The 17,778-nt window shown below is 49.9% G+C and overlaps 1 protein-coding gene across 9 annotated transcripts in view; it reads left to right on the top strand.

The window, feature by feature from the left end:
* Nucleotides 1–17,778, top strand: part of ZFP90 (ZFP90 zinc finger protein) — a 97,671-nt gene that overhangs the window by 58,397 nt on the left and 21,496 nt on the right. For 2 of the 9 annotated variants that reach the window (XM_059151614.1, XM_059151623.1), the window contains exon 1: nucleotides 16,209–16,510. The exons of 1 other annotated variant lie outside the window; for it this stretch is intronic. Coding sequence is in view for 3 of the 8 variants with exons in the window: in XM_059151623.1 (XP_059007606.1) it covers nucleotides 16,478–16,510 (33 nt within the window). In the remaining 5 variants the exon portion in view is untranslated. 6 more of the 9 variants (XM_059151622.1, XM_059151613.1, XM_059151615.1 and 3 more) reach the window with 6 other exon arrangements.

The raw sequence follows: 17,778 nt of genomic DNA, 5'->3' as shown, positions 1-17,778 counted from the left end.
CACTTTACTTAATTGTGGTGGGTTTGTGATGCATTTTCTCTATGGGTTAGGAAAGCAATTACCATCAAACAACCTACTTGTGCCTCCGTTGTGATAAAATGTTCCCTCTAATGGGGCTGACATGCCAAGCCGAGGGCCTTTTAAAGCACTTAATGTTTCTGGAAGTGTTCACACGTGTGGGGCTCCTTGGTGTGCACTGAGAGCCCATGCCTGGCTCTCTTTAAGGACATGTCGTGGTGCAGGGGTTTCTGAATAGAAGAAAATCCTTTGAAGCAGCAGCTGAGGTCTGGGACACCAGCAAGGTCTCCGCTGCCCTGTATCTGTGGAGTGGCCCCCTGAAGCCTTGGGACCTGTCCAGCCTCCTACCCTCATACCCTTGATCACCCTATCCTGTCCGTCCATACCCTGAAGTCTCATATCTCCTCACCTGCTCCCTATCTGTGTTCCTCCCACCCTGGAGGGAGGAAAACAGGGGCCATCTCCCATAGACACATGCACAACCTGCCCTTCCAACTTCTTTGAACCTATCCCCTCCTGCCGCAGCTTCCCCAAAGGCCCTGGGGGTTGCCACTCATTCTCCAGACCCCCAGTGTTCCAGGAGACCATGGCTCCTGTGCCCTTGAGCACCACCACCCCCCAACCTTTGAGGCTCCTACATGCTGTCCCCTCTCTTCTCAGCCCTTGCTTGAGGCCCTGGCCCATTCTTTCTCACGTCAAAGAACTACCTTCATCTTGGGTAAATTTAACAGGGTGTGAATGGCCCATCACAGGGGTCAGGTCACAAACTTCCCTGATGCCCTTCCACTTCCAGACTTGAAAGTCTTGGCCACTAGGTGACACCTCGGCCACACCCAGCACCCTCTGACTCTGTCACCCTCCGCTCCTGCAGAGGCCTCTGATCCAGCCCTGAGGATTTTGCGGCCTCATTTCTGGCTGGGACCCTGTCGCTATCCCTCTGCCTCCCTCTCAGGCCCCTGAACCCCATCATCTCCATCCCTCAGCCCCGGTGCTGCCATCTAAGACCCCTTAAGCAGCCCCGGACAGAATCCTGACCCCGCAGCCTCCCTTGCCCCTACCCTACCTGGCTTCCGTCCTCAGTTCCTAAGGTCACGGGAAACGCCCCTAAAGACATGTTGTTAAAAGTTCTCTAGAATTAAAAAACCAGGACTCTCCTCCCCCATCTCCCTGCCCCTTCCCCGTAGATGCGGCCGGCCGGCAGGGGGCGTCTTCCGAGACACTAGGACAGCATCCCCGCTTGCTCCCCAGGGGCGTGGTGGGCACGGCGGGAGGAGAAACAGCCCAACATCGGTTTTGAAAGCTCGAGGTCCTCACACAAAGGTGGGATTGATTAAGCGGGACCGATCCCGGAGGCTGCGCTCCCCTGACGATGCTTTAGCTGCCCACGTCGGGCCCCTTTCCAGTTCACCATCCTTGGATGAGGGAGGTAGAAGATGATTCGGGACGCGGGGGGGGGGGGGGGGGGGGGGGCAAATCCAGATGGACCCAGCTCGCGGCTCGGGCCAGAGTTCTCTGCCCACACACTGACGGGCTGCCTCTCCTGCAGCGCGGGCCCCGAGCGCCCCCTGGAGGCTGTGCGCTCCGCCCAGACCCGGGAGGGTTCTTCGCCCACAAAGAACTTCCTGCCCATCAACTAGAAAAATAACCGCATAAAAGTGGGCAAAGGACAGGGAAAGAAACATTTGAAATGAAATACAAATGCCCAGTGAAACGTTAATCTGACGTTTACATAGGCAGAATCTGTTGCAAGCCATTACGTGCTTCTACTCCTTTAAACCTCTCAGCAACTCTGCTAGGGAGAGACAGTACTCCCATTCTGTGAATGAGTAAACTGAGGCAAGGACTTGCTCAAGCCCACTTATAAAGTGACAGGGCTAGGATCTGACCCAGCGGCCTGACACATGAGTCTGTGGCCTTACTTACTACATTAGACTGACTCTCAACATGTGAAAAATACACACTCTGACTAAAAAACAAAGTGTAAATTAAAACTATTCATTCAATAAATTTATTCTACAAGTATTTACTGGATGACTATAGGGAGCCAGGCCCAATACTAGGTGCAGGGAATGGATACCAAGACACACAAAACATTAAACTCACATTTCAGTGGGGAGACAGACAATAAATAAACATGAAACTGTAGTCTGTGACAAGTAGGGTAAGTGCTTGGGGGGAAATAGCAGGGTAAGGAGGAAGGGGAGGGCTATTTACATCAGATGATCAGATCCTTCTTTTTGAAAAGGTGACACTTGAGAAGAGACCTATAGAAAGTGTACAAGAGCCTGTGGGTTGTCTGGGGGAGAGCATTCCAGGGCAAGCGAGCAAGGTCCCTCAGGTCAGTGCTGAAGGCACTGTCTGCATAGTCAGCAGGAGGTGGTGGGTGCCTGTTTAACTACTGTGGGCCAATGCCTGTGCCCAGGGCCATGCTAGGCATTTGGGAAAAGTCTTGCTTCCTAACCGTTCAGTGGGGATGGTGCTCATCTTTGCTCTGGGCATTCACTCCCCCTCCCTGCAACTGGCCCCATGTGACAGTTGTCCCTCATGAGTCTCAGCAGAAGGTGGGATGATCTGGAGAAGTGGAAGGGAAAGCCCCCACTAATATTTGGGTGGGGAGAACTGACCCAGATTCTAGGTCTCTAGTCTGGGACAGCATCAAAATTTAGCCCTTTAAATATGTTAAGAGAGTTCAGTTGGTTAAGCTTCTGCCTTTAGCTCAGGTCATGATCTCAGGGTCCTGGGATCAAGCCCCGAGTTGGACACTCTGCTCACGGGGGAGCCTGCTTCTCCCTCTCCCTCTGCCTACTGCTCTGCCTGCTTGGGCTCTCTCTCTTTCACTTTCTCTCTGTCTCTCAAAAAAAAAAAAATCTTTTAAAATATTAATAAATAAATAAACGTGTGCAGAGAGGTTTCATTACTGAGGGGGACATCTAACACTTACCCCAGACTCTGAGAGGGCAGCTTGCACAGAAGCCAGAGGGAATCTGGATGAGTACATCTGCACCTTCCAGTGGCCCCAGCAGGATCCAGATGCTCTTGCTTCTGTGTTCCCTTCCCAGATCTCTGTGGTCTTTCTTCCTGACGAGATCTTGGAGGCATCTGGAATTTTCAGTGAATGTCCCTTCAGTGAGCTGCTGGTCTTTTGGCCAGGGTAGGAGTCCAGGCCTTGACTCTAGTCTGCATGGCCTCCTTTCCTCCAGAGTCAGAAGCCCAGTGCCTGCCACCTCCTCCTTGCTGTGGCCAAAAGTTCATGATTTTCCCTACTGGTTTGGTCTGATTTCACCCATTTGAGATTAGATGAGTCACTCTTTTAAAATTCCTTATAGGGGTGCCTGGGTGGCTCAGTGGGTTAAAGCCTCTGCCTCCAGCTCAGGTCATGATCTCAGGGTCCTGGGATCAGGCCCCGCACTGGGCTCTCTGCTCAGCAGGGAGCCTGCTTCCCTCTCTCTCTGCCTTCCTCTCTGCCTACTTGTGGCAGGTGAGAATTCTACCACTGAACCACCCATGCGCCCTCTCTGCCTACTTGTGATCTCTCTCTCTGTCAAATGAATAAATAAAATCTTAAAAAAAAAATTCCTTATAGGGGTGCCCGGGTGGCACAGTAGGTCAAGCACCTGACTCTTGACTTCAGCTCAGGTCATGATCTCAGGGTTGGGAGATCCAGCCCGGCACTAGACTTGGTGCTTAGCACAGAGTCTGCTTGAGAGTCTCTCTTTCCCTCTTCCTCTGCACTGCCTCCTGCATGCACACACACTCTCTGTTTCTAAAAATAAATAAACAAATCTTTTTTTTTTAAAGAACTATAAAAATTGTTTTATATGACTATATGTTTTATATGGTGAACTGCCCTGTGGTTCAGTGTTGAAAAACTTCTGTTGATTCTTACGTCCACCTGGGCTCTTTTGAGTCCTGCTTGAACAACCTGAAGAAGGTGTGAGCTGGTTTTGAAAATGAGCACAAACTGGGGCAGAACCTGGAACACAAGCGACTGGGAAGAAGGGCTGCCGTGGGGACCAGCTGGCAGCTCCATCTCTCTCCCAGGGACACGTAGTCTCTGAGCTTGCTCTCCTCTCTGCTCAACCAGCAGCACCTCTGTCCCCCACCTTCACTCTGAGTCTCCTTTCCCCGTCTCCTAATTTGCTTGCTGAGTCTCTGCTTTCTTATATCTGAACATGGCACTGGGCTGAACATCTCCTGACCTCTCTGTCTCCTCCTCCCCGCATCTGCACCAGCTTCCAACCACCTCCTCCCTGGAGTCCTTCATTCATGTCCCCAAGCCAGTTCACCTGTTTTATGCCAAGGCACATCATCTATCTCTGGACAGTCCCGTCTAGCTTCAATCACTGGGGCCAGAAAGGGAGGGCGTCAAGGTAGCCAGCATGAGGCTGTCCCTTCTGCCAGTATCCACGCTGATGCAGACACCGCTATGAGTCCCAGAGTCTGCTCTGGTCCCAGATTCACTTTTTTTTTTTTTTTTAAAGAGTTTATTTATTTGTCAGAGAGAGAGATGAGCAAGAGCAGGCACAGGCAGACAGAGTGGCAGGCTGAGGCAGAGGGAGAATCAGGCTCCCTGCCAAGCAAGGAGCCCGATGTGGGACTCGATCCCAGGACGCTGGGATCATGACCTGAGCCGAAGGCAGCCGCTTAACCGACTGAGCCACCCAGGGGTCCCCCAGATTCACTTTTTTATTCTGCTTACCCAGGCTTTGTTTCAATTTTGACCTTTGTTATTATTGTCTAGAGGTCTTTTAAGCGTCCTTAAAAATTCCTCAGGCACCCAGCCTGCTTCACTGCCGAGACTCCTACCCAGACACACAGCAGCCTGGCAGGGGGAGGGTCATTCAGAGTTAAACAGGAAGTCCCTTCTTCCTCCCACTTTAGTCTCACCTTTCATCAAAAAAGGGAGGGGAGGCCATATTTAATAAACACCATCCATTAGATTAGATTGATGGTCTCTAAATACTGCATTTCTTCTAGAAACAGTATCTCTTGTCCTCATAGAAGAGCATGTGGTCAAGAGGAAATTGAATAAAGTCCTTTAATCAGCCGCAGTAGTATTTGAATCATTTAATTTAGGATCTGACAACCACAAATTACTTTATTTTCCAGGCCAATTTTAGCTGACCAGGAGAGCTGGCCTAGTCCGCTTCATGCTTAATAAATCACTCCCTTGCCTGAACGTGTGAAATTTGGGGAAGAGATTTTTCTGGGGCTTTTCAAGCATAATCATCAACAATCCCCCGTGCTGTGTGTGCCTGACATGAGTCCTTGGCCAGGCTTCCTTTGCATGGCTTTGTGGCTGTAGAGTGAAGCCTCCAGCTGAGAGAGCCCAGGACGTGAGGCCCGGAGCTGTCACCTCTGCAGCCTGTGCTCTTTGTTCCTGGCTCCAAGTTCCCATGGCTCAGACAACAAGCCAAACCAAATTAGATACCAGACACAGGCTGCCTATTGTGGCTCCCCCTCTGCTGCCTCAGACTTTTCAACACCTGCCGAAACCCCTTCACTGGAAAAAAATGAAAGAGGAGCTTCTGATTTCAAACAACACCAGTGGGACATCCCAAATATGGCCTCTTCCAGAGCCATTTTAAATCACCTGTGAAGTCCCAGTGAAGGGCAAAGTGCAAGATTTCTCCTTCAGAACTATTCTAGATGTCAGTGTGTCTGAGCCCCTGGCAGATGCCTCCCCCGGCCACTGGGCAGACGGAGCTGGACTGAGGAAAACCCATGGGACTTCATTCTGTCTGTACTGCATGCCACAGCCATGTGTCTGTATGAAGGGCTTGCTTTTAGGCCACTCTGCATATGTTACTCATTTTTCTCCATTGGTTCCAAGGAGATAGAGTGGTAAGAAGGAGGCCGGGGGACAAAGCAGGATGCGTGGCATTCTTGGGGGCATCTTGCATTCCTAGAGCTACAGTACTTATAAGTAAGTGGCATTAAGAGAGGAAGAATCTTGTGTGGGCCAGTACATGCAGGGAATTGTAATTCTTATTTATTTTATTTATTTTTTTAAAAAATTGTATTTATTTATTTTCAAAGATTTTAAAGATTTTATTTATTTATTTGACACAGAGAGAGAGATCACAAGTAGGCAGAGAAGCAGGCAGAGAGAGAGAGAGAGAGAGAGAGGAGGAAGCAGGCTCCCTGCTGAGCAGAGAGCCTGATGCGGGCTCTGCCAAAGGCAGAGGCTTTAACCCACTGAACCAGGCAGACCCTCCTATTTTATTTATTTTCTAATTCTTTTTTTAATACTTTATTTATTTATTTGACAGAGAGAGTGAGCACAAGCAAGGGGAGCAGCAGCAGGAGAGGGAAAAGGAGGCTCTCTGCTTGGGGTCATGACCTGAGCTGAAGGCAGATGCTTAACCCACTGAGCCACCCAGGCTTCCGGGGAATTGTAAATATTCATGAAATTCAGTTTTTTAGAGTTTCTATCTTAGTCCAGGATGTCTTGATGTGAAAACAGAACCATCAGCAGCCAAGGTTACAAGGGGAAGCATGTACCTGCAGAGACCTGGGAACTCTGGGATGGAGCCAAATGTGAGAGCCCTCCAGGCCTCCGGGGAACGGCATAACCACAGGCAGCATCTCCCCGGTGCAGACCTGGGCTCCTCACCCATCTCCTGGCTCTGGGCACCCCTCTCAGATGAGCTATTGGTTTCTGCTCTCTCCCCTCAAAACTTGACCATGGCTCTGGGTTCATCTGGTCATGACCCTTGACCCAGTACTTGGAGAGCCACTATCAACCAAGAAAACCCCCTTCTGGCCCCTGTGTGTGTTGGGGGATTGTCTCCAAGAACAGAGTGCCCCATGCACCCTTGTCAAAGCCCTGGGCAGCCGTAGGGCCCCTGTGCTGTACAGCTGTTTGTCAGGAGACCCCTCTTGAAACTTATCAAAACAGCAGCTGCCCGTAGTTAAGAATGGGGGCAAAGATGGAGCTTTGGGGGAGCACTACTGAAGCTCCTAATCCCTCACATTGTCACCACCACTGTCTGAACCCCCACCACAACCCTGAGCCTGACTTACCTAGTTAACCCTTGACTCTGCCATTCACCCTTGTGTAACCTGGAGCCCCTTTCTTAATTTCTGATGCTTGAGAGTGGGACAGGGATAACAAGAGCACTTTCCTTCCAGGACTGATGTGAAAATTATATGAGATACGAGTTCAGAAGCATAAACTATTTGGGAAATAATAAAGATAATAGATCGTTTCACCCTAGATGCAACTGGAAGAACTGGATGCAATATAGAAAGTGTAGATGAGTGTAGACTGGGGATATGATCTTATTCTAGGAAGAAGAATATGTTTTGAATTGACACAAGAGTGAAATTTCATTGAAAAAAATTAAAGTAATTTATGTTTAGTCCTATACACATGACTCATAAAATATAACTATAAAAGAGTTTGTCTTGCCCTGGGATGAAATTTAAGCGAAATCCCTGTATGACCCCCTTTTTTCATCCCTGGCCTGGAAGTAATTTTTGTTTCTTTCTTCCTCCCAGAGGCTTTCTTGATCAAGCTCTAAAATGACCCCGTGCTGGTTCTCTCATGTCAGCAGCCACCTCTGGTCTGCTAGAAACATTCACTTACCTTTTTTCCCCTCGTCTGCCTGGGCTTGCAGGCAGACCTCAATGTGGCCACTCTCCTAGCTGCACTGTGAAGACATCTGGCCAGCCTGTCTCCTGCCATTAAGATTTCTCTGACATAAATTGCCGTAGCCCCCCGTATCCCTGAAGCTCCAAAGGACATTCATTGAGCCTTCCGGGTGATCCCACAGAAACCCCTTTCCCAAAGCTTGAGCTGAGGAACAAGCATCCTTCACTGTCACCCTGGATTCACAGCTGCAACTCCCCCAAATATGCCCACAGAGCCCACCACACTGCAAATGCTCAGATATTGATGGCCTTTCCAGCCTTCTGATCCTGCCTCCCACGGCTCTGCCTGTCAGTGGCCACCTGGACTTGACTGCCCCTTTCCTGAGCAGTTCTAAGCCCTAAGTCCCAAGGGAAATCCCAGTCCTTTTCTTTCTTTCTTTCTTTCTTTTTTTTTTTTTAAAGGTTTTATTTATTTGACAGACACACAGCAAGAGAAGGGACACAAGCAGGGGAGCAGCAGAGGGAGAGGGAGAAGCAGGCTTCCCGCTGATCAGGGAACCCGATGGGGGGCTCCATCCCAGAAGCCCGGGATCGTGACCTGAGCTGAAGGCAGACGCTTAACGGCTGAGCCACCCAGGCACCCCAAATCCCAGTCCTTAAGTGACAGTTATTGAGAGGCCAAACTGGGATTCCACTCTAAGCCAAAATATTCCTTTCTAGTCTTTGCCAACTGCCTCCAGAGGGAACAATCTCTCCACGCCTACAATATGAGGGTGGATGGGCAGGTGAGAAAGACGAAGGTGTCCAGCCAGTCACAGGAATGTGATGGGTATGGCAGTGTCCCAAGCAAGCACCAAACAACCCCCACATCGGCTGCTGGATATTTTGTCGCATTAAGGACTTATTCAGGGAACTCATGAGAGAAGGATCGCAAAGGCCCTTGCTCAGTGTGACCAAAGGCACCTCAGGAAATACCAGGCCTGGAGGCAAGATGAAAACCATGCCCCAGGAAACAGAAGAGGAGGCTGGAGAGAAGAAGATAGTGAGGATGGGGAGAAAGGGAGGACCCTGAAGTCAGAGATGCCTTGGGGAGAAACCTTAGGTTTGAGGATCAGCCCAGAAGCCCTGACAGAGGGGTCCATGCTCTGTTCTCAGAGTAGCCCAGGAGGAGACAGATGGTCTGGAAGGCCAGGCAGGGCCCCAGGAACATCCACACCAGCAAGCCTATCTCAGATGATTAAAAATGGCAGCAGATAAATTTAACTAAACATGACTAATGGGGACACAAAGGGGAAGTGAAGAGAAATAGAATATTTTAGCAACATAAGGAAATGAGAAGAAAATGACTTTGCAATGAAATGTCAAACTTCTGTGCCTGGAGGAGATGTAATCTGGTCATTGCAGGCTCAGGGGAGCGGGGGAGTCTGTGGTTATTTCAAGCAAATTTTAATTCACTTTAATTTAATAACATATGGCCGAATTCCTTTGTGGTAGTGTCAGAGGATAGAAACGGGAGTCAGAGAGTTACCTGGGGTGTTTATGTTTGTTGTTTCACAAGGAGCTCTGTGTGTACGCATCTATCCTCCTATGCCTCCATCCACCCATCCATTCAGAGAGTCTATGTTAAAGCCTGGGGCTTAGGAAAACAAAAGACAGCCTTGCCAGCTCCCACCTCCAGGATATCCTGGTCATTTGAGGAAACAGACAAGTGAACAGAGAGTTACAGTATAGGACCACATTGTGGGTCTAACACCTAGTGTTCATTAGAAGTTTGTGAATTGAGAGGGCATCTGGGTGGCTCAGTAAGGTTGGGTGTCTGTCTTCAGCTCAGGTCATGATCCCAGGGTCTGGGTTCCCTGTTTAGCAAAAGGAACCTGTTTCTCCCTGTCCTCCCTGCTCATGTTCTCTGTCACTATCTCTGTCTCTCCCAAATAAATGAATAAAACCTTTTTAAAAAAGATTTTATTGATTTATTTGACAGAGAGATAGAGCACAAGTAGGCAAAGTGGCAGGCAGAGGGAGAGGGAGAAGCAGGCTCTCCACTGAGCAGGGCGCCCGAAGCGGTGCTCAATCCCAGGACCTTGGGATCATGACCTGAGCCAAAGGCAGCCACTTAACGGACTGAGCCATCCAGGTGACCCTAAATGAATAAAATCTTAAAAAAAAAAAAGTTTGTGAATTGAATGCATGCTTGAAAGGGTGGTTCTGGGAAGGCACCAGAAAGGAGTAAACATCAAGCTGGGTCTTGAAGAATGAGTGAGTTCATCAGGTAGACAAGTAAGTTGTGAGCAGCCCAGGAGGAAGGGACCACATGTAGCAAAGGAGTGCGGCTTACGATCATGATGCTGGAGGAGACTGCCCAGGGAAAGTGGACAGGATAAGAAGAGGAAACGGACAAGGAGGAGACAGAGAATCAGTGGATTTCGGATGGGGAATAACACTCTCAGAAAGGCAGGCTCTAAAGACCTAAAGCCTACCCTCACTGAAATCTCTACTCCAGCCTGGATGCCTATTCACTCTTCAAGCCTCAACCCAAGCATTATGTCCCCCAAGAAACATTTCTTTCCAATTCAGGTTGGGGTGAGTACCCCTTCCCCATGGGCCCCTGGCAGGCTCAGTCTAAGGGTAGCCTAGCCTAGGTCCCTTGGATTCATGTATCTGGTTGTAATGTTAGAGAACATTAGCCATGAAAGAAAAATTACCTTGTTGAGAATAATTGCAAATTAAATAACTTGCAAGTTTATTTTAAAAACAAAAACTCAGGGGTGCCCGGGTGGCTCAGTGGGTTAGAGCCTCTGCCTTCGGCTCAGGTCGTGATCCCGGGGTCCTCAATTGAGCCCCACGTTGGGCTCTCTGCTTGGCAGAGAGCCTGCTTCCCTTCCTCTCCTCCTTCCCAGTACACTCTGTGCCACCAGCCCTGTCACTGCTGATCCCACCCCCATATTGGGTTAACTTGTCTGTGTGCCTGCCCATCTCCCAACAGAGGCTGCGATGCCCAGTTCTGGTGATGCCCTTCCCAACACTGGTGCCTCCCTAGCTTCTAGCCAGGCTGTCCCATCCATCCCTTCCCAAGGATTGCCCGTCCAGAGAATTGGTCCCAGAAACTGAGGGGTGCTGGGAGGTGTGGCTGAGACGGGTGTTTTAATTTACATCACGTTGGACTTTTCTGCTCTTCTAGAGACTATGGAGTGTCAGAGGTAAGAACCCTCTTTAAGCCCCCAGGACTGTAGCTGGAAAGGGTGGGTGGTTAGGACTCCTGGGTCTAGGAGACAAAGCCATAGAAGCCTGGCTCCAGGGCAGAGAAGCTGGAATGGCTGAAGAGGTCGAGTGAGGGCCTAGCAGTAGAGGGACCCATAACAAGCCACCTCCCTAAACAGAGCTGCCCCCAGTTCCTTGCCAGAGGGAAATGACAGAGCTGTAGGTGCCCTGGATGTCCTGGTTGCTAGGTGGCAACGGAGGCTATGCCAGCCAGAGGGTCGCCATGGTAACCGCAGAGCCCAAAGCACTGTTATGCCCAGACCCCCGTGTGGGGGTGGGTTGTGCAAGTAAGGCCCAAGGTGTGGCACCCTGAAAGGCAGTGGATGGGTGGCAGTCAGCTCCAGGCAAAGGCGCAGGCTGGAATGAAAGACCCAGCTCACTTTCGCTTCCATGTTTTCTCACCTCCCCTCGGGTCACACCTGTGCAGTTTGAGCCAGACATAACAGTTGTAGGAGAAAAATAAAATGGGGCTTTGGATCCGCCAAGCCAGATCTTTCACTTTACAGATGAAATAGAACCCGCAGAGGGAAAGACACTTACTGGTGACTGTACAACTGCAGTCCCAACAAATAAAGCTGAAGAGAAAATGGAGAAGAAAATGATGCACATGACCAAAGACCTCATCTAGAATGTATTCTGTTGTTTAACTAATCATTTTAAAATTTAAATAGTTTTAAACCCCAGCATTCACCTCATGAGTTAAAAAAACACCACAATGCCACATGGAACTTACAAATCTTCTTCAGCTGATCATATGCATCTTTTTCTTCCTGTCCCATTTTCTTTCTACTCCAACTAGCATCTTTCCCTCCCTGGGCTTCTATTTCATCCTTAAAAGGAAGGAGCTGACCTAGCTGATCTCAAAGCCCATTATTACTCTTAATGATAAAACAAAGCCTTCATTTCATAAACTCAGCCAGGTTGGCTGGGTACATATTTACTGGGCATACAAGTGGGTAAGATCCTCTTGGGGCTACAGTCCAAGTCAGACCTGACTACAGTCAGATGTCTCTTTAATTGGGCCCCTGACAGGCTCAGTCTAAGGGCAGTCTAGCCTAGGTCCCGGATTCATGTATCTGGTTGTAATGTTAGAGAACATTAGCTTTGAACAAAAATTACCTTGTTGAGAATAATTGCAAATTAAATAACTTGCAAGTTTATTTTCAAAACAAAAACTCAGGGGTGCCCGGGTGGCTCAGTGGGTTAGAGCCTCTGCCTTCGGCTCAGGTCGGAATCCCCGGGTCCTCAATCGAGCCCCACCTCAGGCTCTCTGCTCAGCGGGGAGCCTGCTTCCCTTCCTCTCTGCCTGCCTCTCTGCCTATTGTGATCTCTCTCTGTCAAACAAATGAATATAATCTTTAAAACAAACAAACAAACAAACAAACAAACAAACTCAGAGGGGTGCTTGGGTGGCTGAGTTGGTTAAATGTCAACTCTTGATTTCAGCTCAGGTCATGATCTCAGGGTCATGAGACTGAGCCCAGCAACCGGCTCCATGCTAGGCATGGGCCTGCTTAAGATTCTCTCTCTCCCTCTCTCTCTGTTCTCCCCCCTACCCCACCCTCACGTCTTAAAAAAATAAAAAATAAAAAAATAAACACCCCAGAGACACAGTTAATAAAAAATTATGATGTGAGAATAATCTTATTTTAGTTTCTAGTCCCTCATCATTTCTTGCTCTCCTTCTATATCCTATCTTCGGCTCATTTTGTCCACTTCCTGGTTTCTAAGCAGAGTCCCCTGTGTTTGGCTGGAAAAGCCCTCAGATGCCATTAGTGCCTTGACGTGCCTGGTAGGGTCAATCTTCCCACATAGTTAACCACATCCCAGTCACTGAACACCCTTGTCTCAAATAACAGAGGTATCTGGGGAAAACCTTCCTCGAATAGACATTTTTCATAAGTCCAAGCCCATGAGGAAAGAGTGGGGCCAGGCCACCAGGACAAAGATGGGATGCTAGAATGCATCTGGGGCTCCACTGACAAATGAGGAGACTTGAAAAACAAGGGGGCAAGTGACTGGCTGAGCAAGGTGGCTGAGCCAGAAGCCGAAGTGAGGTCTTCCAATGCCTGGCCCTTGAGACCCTTGGAGGGACTACATTGCCCTTGAGGTGACACCACTTGGGTCCAGCCTGAGTCGCCACAGTTAGGTTGGAGCAAGAGTCTGTGGGTCCCTTCAGTTCAGCCCAGAAGAGCAGAAGAGCACCAGGGAGGTTTTGTGAGGAAATCCAGGGCAGCGCAAGCTCAGAAAACGTGGGCTCCGAAAACATAGGTGTTAGGTGAAATTTTGTTGAACTGAAAAACATTTTCTGGGGCTTGTAGAGGCTTCAAGCTTGACTTGAGGGTAGTTGGCAAGGTTAATAATGGTCCAGAAACTGCCAAATTAATGTTCGCATTATTGTTATGCAGATGACTTTGCAGGAGTAGGGGGTCCTAGTGGCCAGCAGGTGGCACTAGAGCCCAGCGCTCCGCAGATTGACGCCTGGAAGTTCGGAACTGTAGCAGGTGTTGGTCTGACGTGAGGGAGAGGGCCCAGGCGCTGAGATCTCGCTTTCCTTCCTGTCCCACTCAAAGCTCGGCCTCAGATGTAGCAATAGATGACTGAAGCTACGCAGCCTGCACTCAGCGCCTCTGTCCTATCCTCCCGGCCTGAGAGTGCACGGAAGACAGGGGACCTGAGTTCCCTGTTGGTCCAGTAATCCTGGTTCTCTGGCTGAACAGAGTCGGAGCTACCTGGCATCGGGTCCCACTTTTTCTCACTGGTTCTCGTGGGAATCAGGGGATTGAACATTTTTATGAACGTTTTTAAGGGACTGGAACTTGGATATTCTTGTGCTGGTGGGGAAGGCCCTAGCCAGAAGGCTTGGACCAATGGCAGGGCAAGTAAGGAATTAGTCAAATCCAGGTGGATATTAAAGATCGAGCAGATAGGGCACCTGGGTGGCTCAGTTGGTTAAGCGACTGCTTTCAGATCTGATCACGATCCTGGAGTCCCAGGATCGAGTTCCATATTAGGCTCCCTGCTTAGCAGGGAATCTGCTTCTCCCTCTGGCCCTCACCCCTCTTTTCCTCCCTCTTTCTCGCATTCTGTCTCTCTCTCAAATAAATATTTTTTTAAGAAAAGATCGAGCAGATAAATGGAAGGCATTTGGCATTAACGACAGGTCTTTTCGCCTCTGCCCTAGCTAAGACAAAATCCCGCTAAATAGTGCATTATCCGTTTCTCAGCAGAGGCACTTCTCAGTAGTTGATATGGAGACAGGAGGGCACGGAGAAGAATGTGGCTCTTGATTGGCTGCGAGGCTGGTTAGCCCCACGCCCGCGGCGTAGCCATCAACCCCCAGATGTGGACTGGCCTCGGAGAAACTGGCCTCTCAGCTGTCTTCGCCCTGTGGCCAGACGACATGGGCGGACCAGGATACCTGACCTTCAGCAGCAGAGACGGCCAGGTAGGGCACTACTTCGGAGGGGAGACTGCTGCCCCCCTCTCAGTGCCGTCGGGGGGCCAGAATGCATTCCCTGAGCGGAAAGAAGGGGGCCATGAAAAACAAAACGCAACTTTACCTCATTTGGCAAAAGTCTTCCAGGTGAAAGCTGGCTTTCAGGGCTCCACCTACCACTGTTAGGTTGTCATTTTTGCCTCGTTTTTGTCCTCTGTTTATTCCTTACCAATTTTCCAGTGCATCAGTGTATTTTATTTTATTTTCTAAAGATTTTATTTATTTATTTGACAGAGAGAGATCACAAGTAGGCAGAGAGGCAGGCAGAGAGAGAGAGAGAGAGAGGAGGAAGCAGGCTCCCCGCCGAGCAGAGAGCCCGATGCGGGACTCGATCCCAGGACCCCGAGCCGAAGGCAGCGGCTTAACCTACTGAGCCACACAGGTCCCCGCATCAGTGTATTTTTAAAGGTTTTAAAACCTATTCCATCCGCATTAAAGTTGCTTAGCCGCACCAGCAGAAACGTAAGTGCATCTGTGAGTTCCTTAGAGGAAACCCACTGATAACCTGACTTGGGAGATCAGGCTTGGCTTCAGCCTCTTTCAACTTTCTCAGTTCATTCTCACACCCCGTTAATTCCACAGCCTCATAATGTTGTGAGCTGTACTCTTCACCCACTGGGAGCTAAAGCGCAGCGGTTTTCCTGCGTTTCCACTTACTACACAATGAGAATTCAGGCTGCTCTCCTTACACACAGCCTGTTCTCTAATTCCCTTTCCCTTTCTCTGGAAGGCATTGGGGATAATTATGTAACACCCCCCCGCCTTTTTCCCTGGGTGTTTTCAGTGTTTGAGAGTTTTCTTTCTCACATTCATCTTTGGGAGTGGTGGTAGAACCCTGCAACTCCCCCCCCCCCCAGTGGAGGACTTGCCATTCTGAGGTAATCTTTTCATTCACCATTCTAGTTTCCTTATAGAGCCTGCGAAAGAGGGGTGGTGTCGGGGCAACAGTTAGTAGCAACAGGGCAAATTCAGCACTCGGCTCCCGTTTTGTAATACCTGAGAGTGCTTTGTCTTTCTTTAGAATGTGAAAGATCTAAATTCTCAGCTGAGTCCCGATTACCAATTCTGGGACAGCAGGAAAAGATTCTCTTATTCACTTGAAGTAATAAGTGACTCGAGTTTCTTAGTTGTAGTAGGCGTGGTCTGGGGAATCAGTGTCCAAACACTCAGTAGTGACCCACAGGTGAACGTGGCATAGGAGAGGCAACGGAAATAGCATCTTGTGATGATCACTTCATCACCCTTCACTGTCCTATTCCTATAGCTGAAGTCAGTACGTAAAACATATCTTGCTAATAGGTTTACGTTTTTATTGTTGGCCTCGTCCACAGCAGTGCACACTAGCTCCCCGAATGTAGGGTCTTTCCTTTCCCATTTGCCGCTGAAACCGGCCCCTAGCAACATGCCCCTAGCACAGAAGAGGTGTTCCGTGACTATTACTGGAATAAATGAACGTACGAGAATCCAAGACACACCACGCACCCCACCGCAGCTCCCTGGGTGTGGCGCAGCGACCTCCCAAGCGGGACCCACACGCGGGGGCCTCTGGGAAGTGTAGTTCTCCACCGCCTCGGAGTTGCGGGACTGAGGCTCCGCGTGCGCAGGCGCACTTCCGGCTCTGCCCCGCCGCTGCGGCCATTGTCCGGCCCCTGTGCGGCTAAAGCCGCTTTGGGCCGTCCCTCCGCACATCAGAATTGGAGAGGACTGAACCTGCAGCGGCTGCAGGAGGAGCTGGCCCCAGCCCCGGGTGGGCCCGACGTCGCGAAATCCGGAGTCCGCAGGAGGCGGTAATTCCGAGTGCGCGGGTCAAGGCGGCACCTCCCACGGTTTGGCTTGTATCCGCCCGGCCGCGCCCACCATCCTGCGGGTGGGACTGGGCGTGGCCAGAGGACAGTGTCCAGGATGCCGAGAGCCTTTAATTTGGTATCCGGGAAACGACAGGCCTAGGCGCAGTCCGCGTAGCTTCCCAAGCCTCCCCGGGAGAAGTGGCTGAGGGACGGAGGCGGGCCCGGCGCGGCCGGGAGGGGTCGGCGGTTGCAGCCGGGTGAGTGGGCCCTGTCCTCTCTTCCCAGCCCCAGTCTGGGAGCCGGCCCCAGCGAGGCAGGAATGGCCCCGAGGCCTCCGACGGCCGCGCCCCAGGTGAGCAGCGGGTTCCTAACTTCCCCAGGGCGTCCCTGCCAGCCAGGCCCCCCGGGGCGCGTTTAGAGCAGTCATTGTTTTGCGCCTGGGAAACAGCCTTTCCTAGCTTGGTCATTCCCTCAGAGCCTCCCAGCCCTGCGAAACCCAGGATATCCAGAGCTGAGGAGAGTGGGCGTCCCAAAACGGGGGCCGCACTGTGGGGAGGGGCAACCCGGGCGGTGCGGTTCTGCGGGAAGAGTTAAGAGTGAATGTGTCACTGTTGAGGGTCCTGAGTGCCAGTCCAGTTCCTTGAACTATGTCAGGGAATGGAGAGGGTAGGGTGACAGTAGAGAAAGCTATAGAGGAGGAAGTTAACTGTTAGGGAAGGAGAGAGCAGCCCCAGCCTCTGACCCAGGGGCCATAAAAAGACGGTAGGAGCCGAAGAAGCTTGGCCAGGATTTGCCTTGAAAGAGGCTGGAGGTGGGCCAGGAGGGAAAAAGAAAACACACGGAACAGGAAGGACCTGTCCCATAACTTTTCTTGTTTTTTACCTTAACAAAGATATAATAGTGTATACCCCCACATGTCCAGCCTGCAGCTTCGTTAATATGAAGCTGTTTTAACTCATGTATTCTTGTGAGAGAGGAGGCATTTTCTAGAAGCATCACAACTCTGAGGTTATTCACTGATTTACCTAGAGTATGTGTGAAAATATAACAAGGTTCAGATGGTATTTTAATCCACATACTCTTTAGAATTAAGGAAAAATCACAAACTCCAGTTGCTAAGTGTGTGAGACCATCAGAATCAATCCAGGGGCGCCTGCCTGGCACAGTTGATTGAGAATGTGACTCTTGAACTCCGGAATGTGAGTCTGAGCCCCACGTTGGGTATAGAGATTACGTAATCCAGATAAAAATACTGATTAGTAATATCATATAAAAAGTTTATGGTAAATTAGCGGCACCTGTGTGGCTTAGGTGTTTAAGCATGGGACTTTTGATTTCAGCTCAGGTTATGATCTCAATCAGGGCCATGAGGTCAGACTCTATGCTCAGCAGAAAGACTGAGATTCTGTCTCTTCCTTTCCCTCTGCCCCCTTCCCGTTCGCGTGCATGTGCGCTCTTTCTCTAAAATAAATAAATCTTTAAAAAAATAAATAAAACAGTTTATAGTAAATTAAACATATAATGCCTTTATATATTTTACTTCTTGTTGTGTGTTTTTGTTTTATAAAGGTGAGCCTTAAGGAGTAAAACAAGTAACAATTCTAGAACAAGATAGTTGTT

This window comes from Mustela lutreola, chromosome 16 (assembly GCF_030435805.1).
Source record: "Mustela lutreola isolate mMusLut2 chromosome 16, mMusLut2.pri, whole genome shotgun sequence".
Classification (NCBI taxonomy): Eukaryota; Metazoa; Chordata; class Mammalia; order Carnivora; family Mustelidae; genus Mustela; species Mustela lutreola.
The sequence above is the reverse complement of the archived record's forward strand: the minus strand, read 5'-3'. Positions and strand labels throughout refer to the sequence as shown.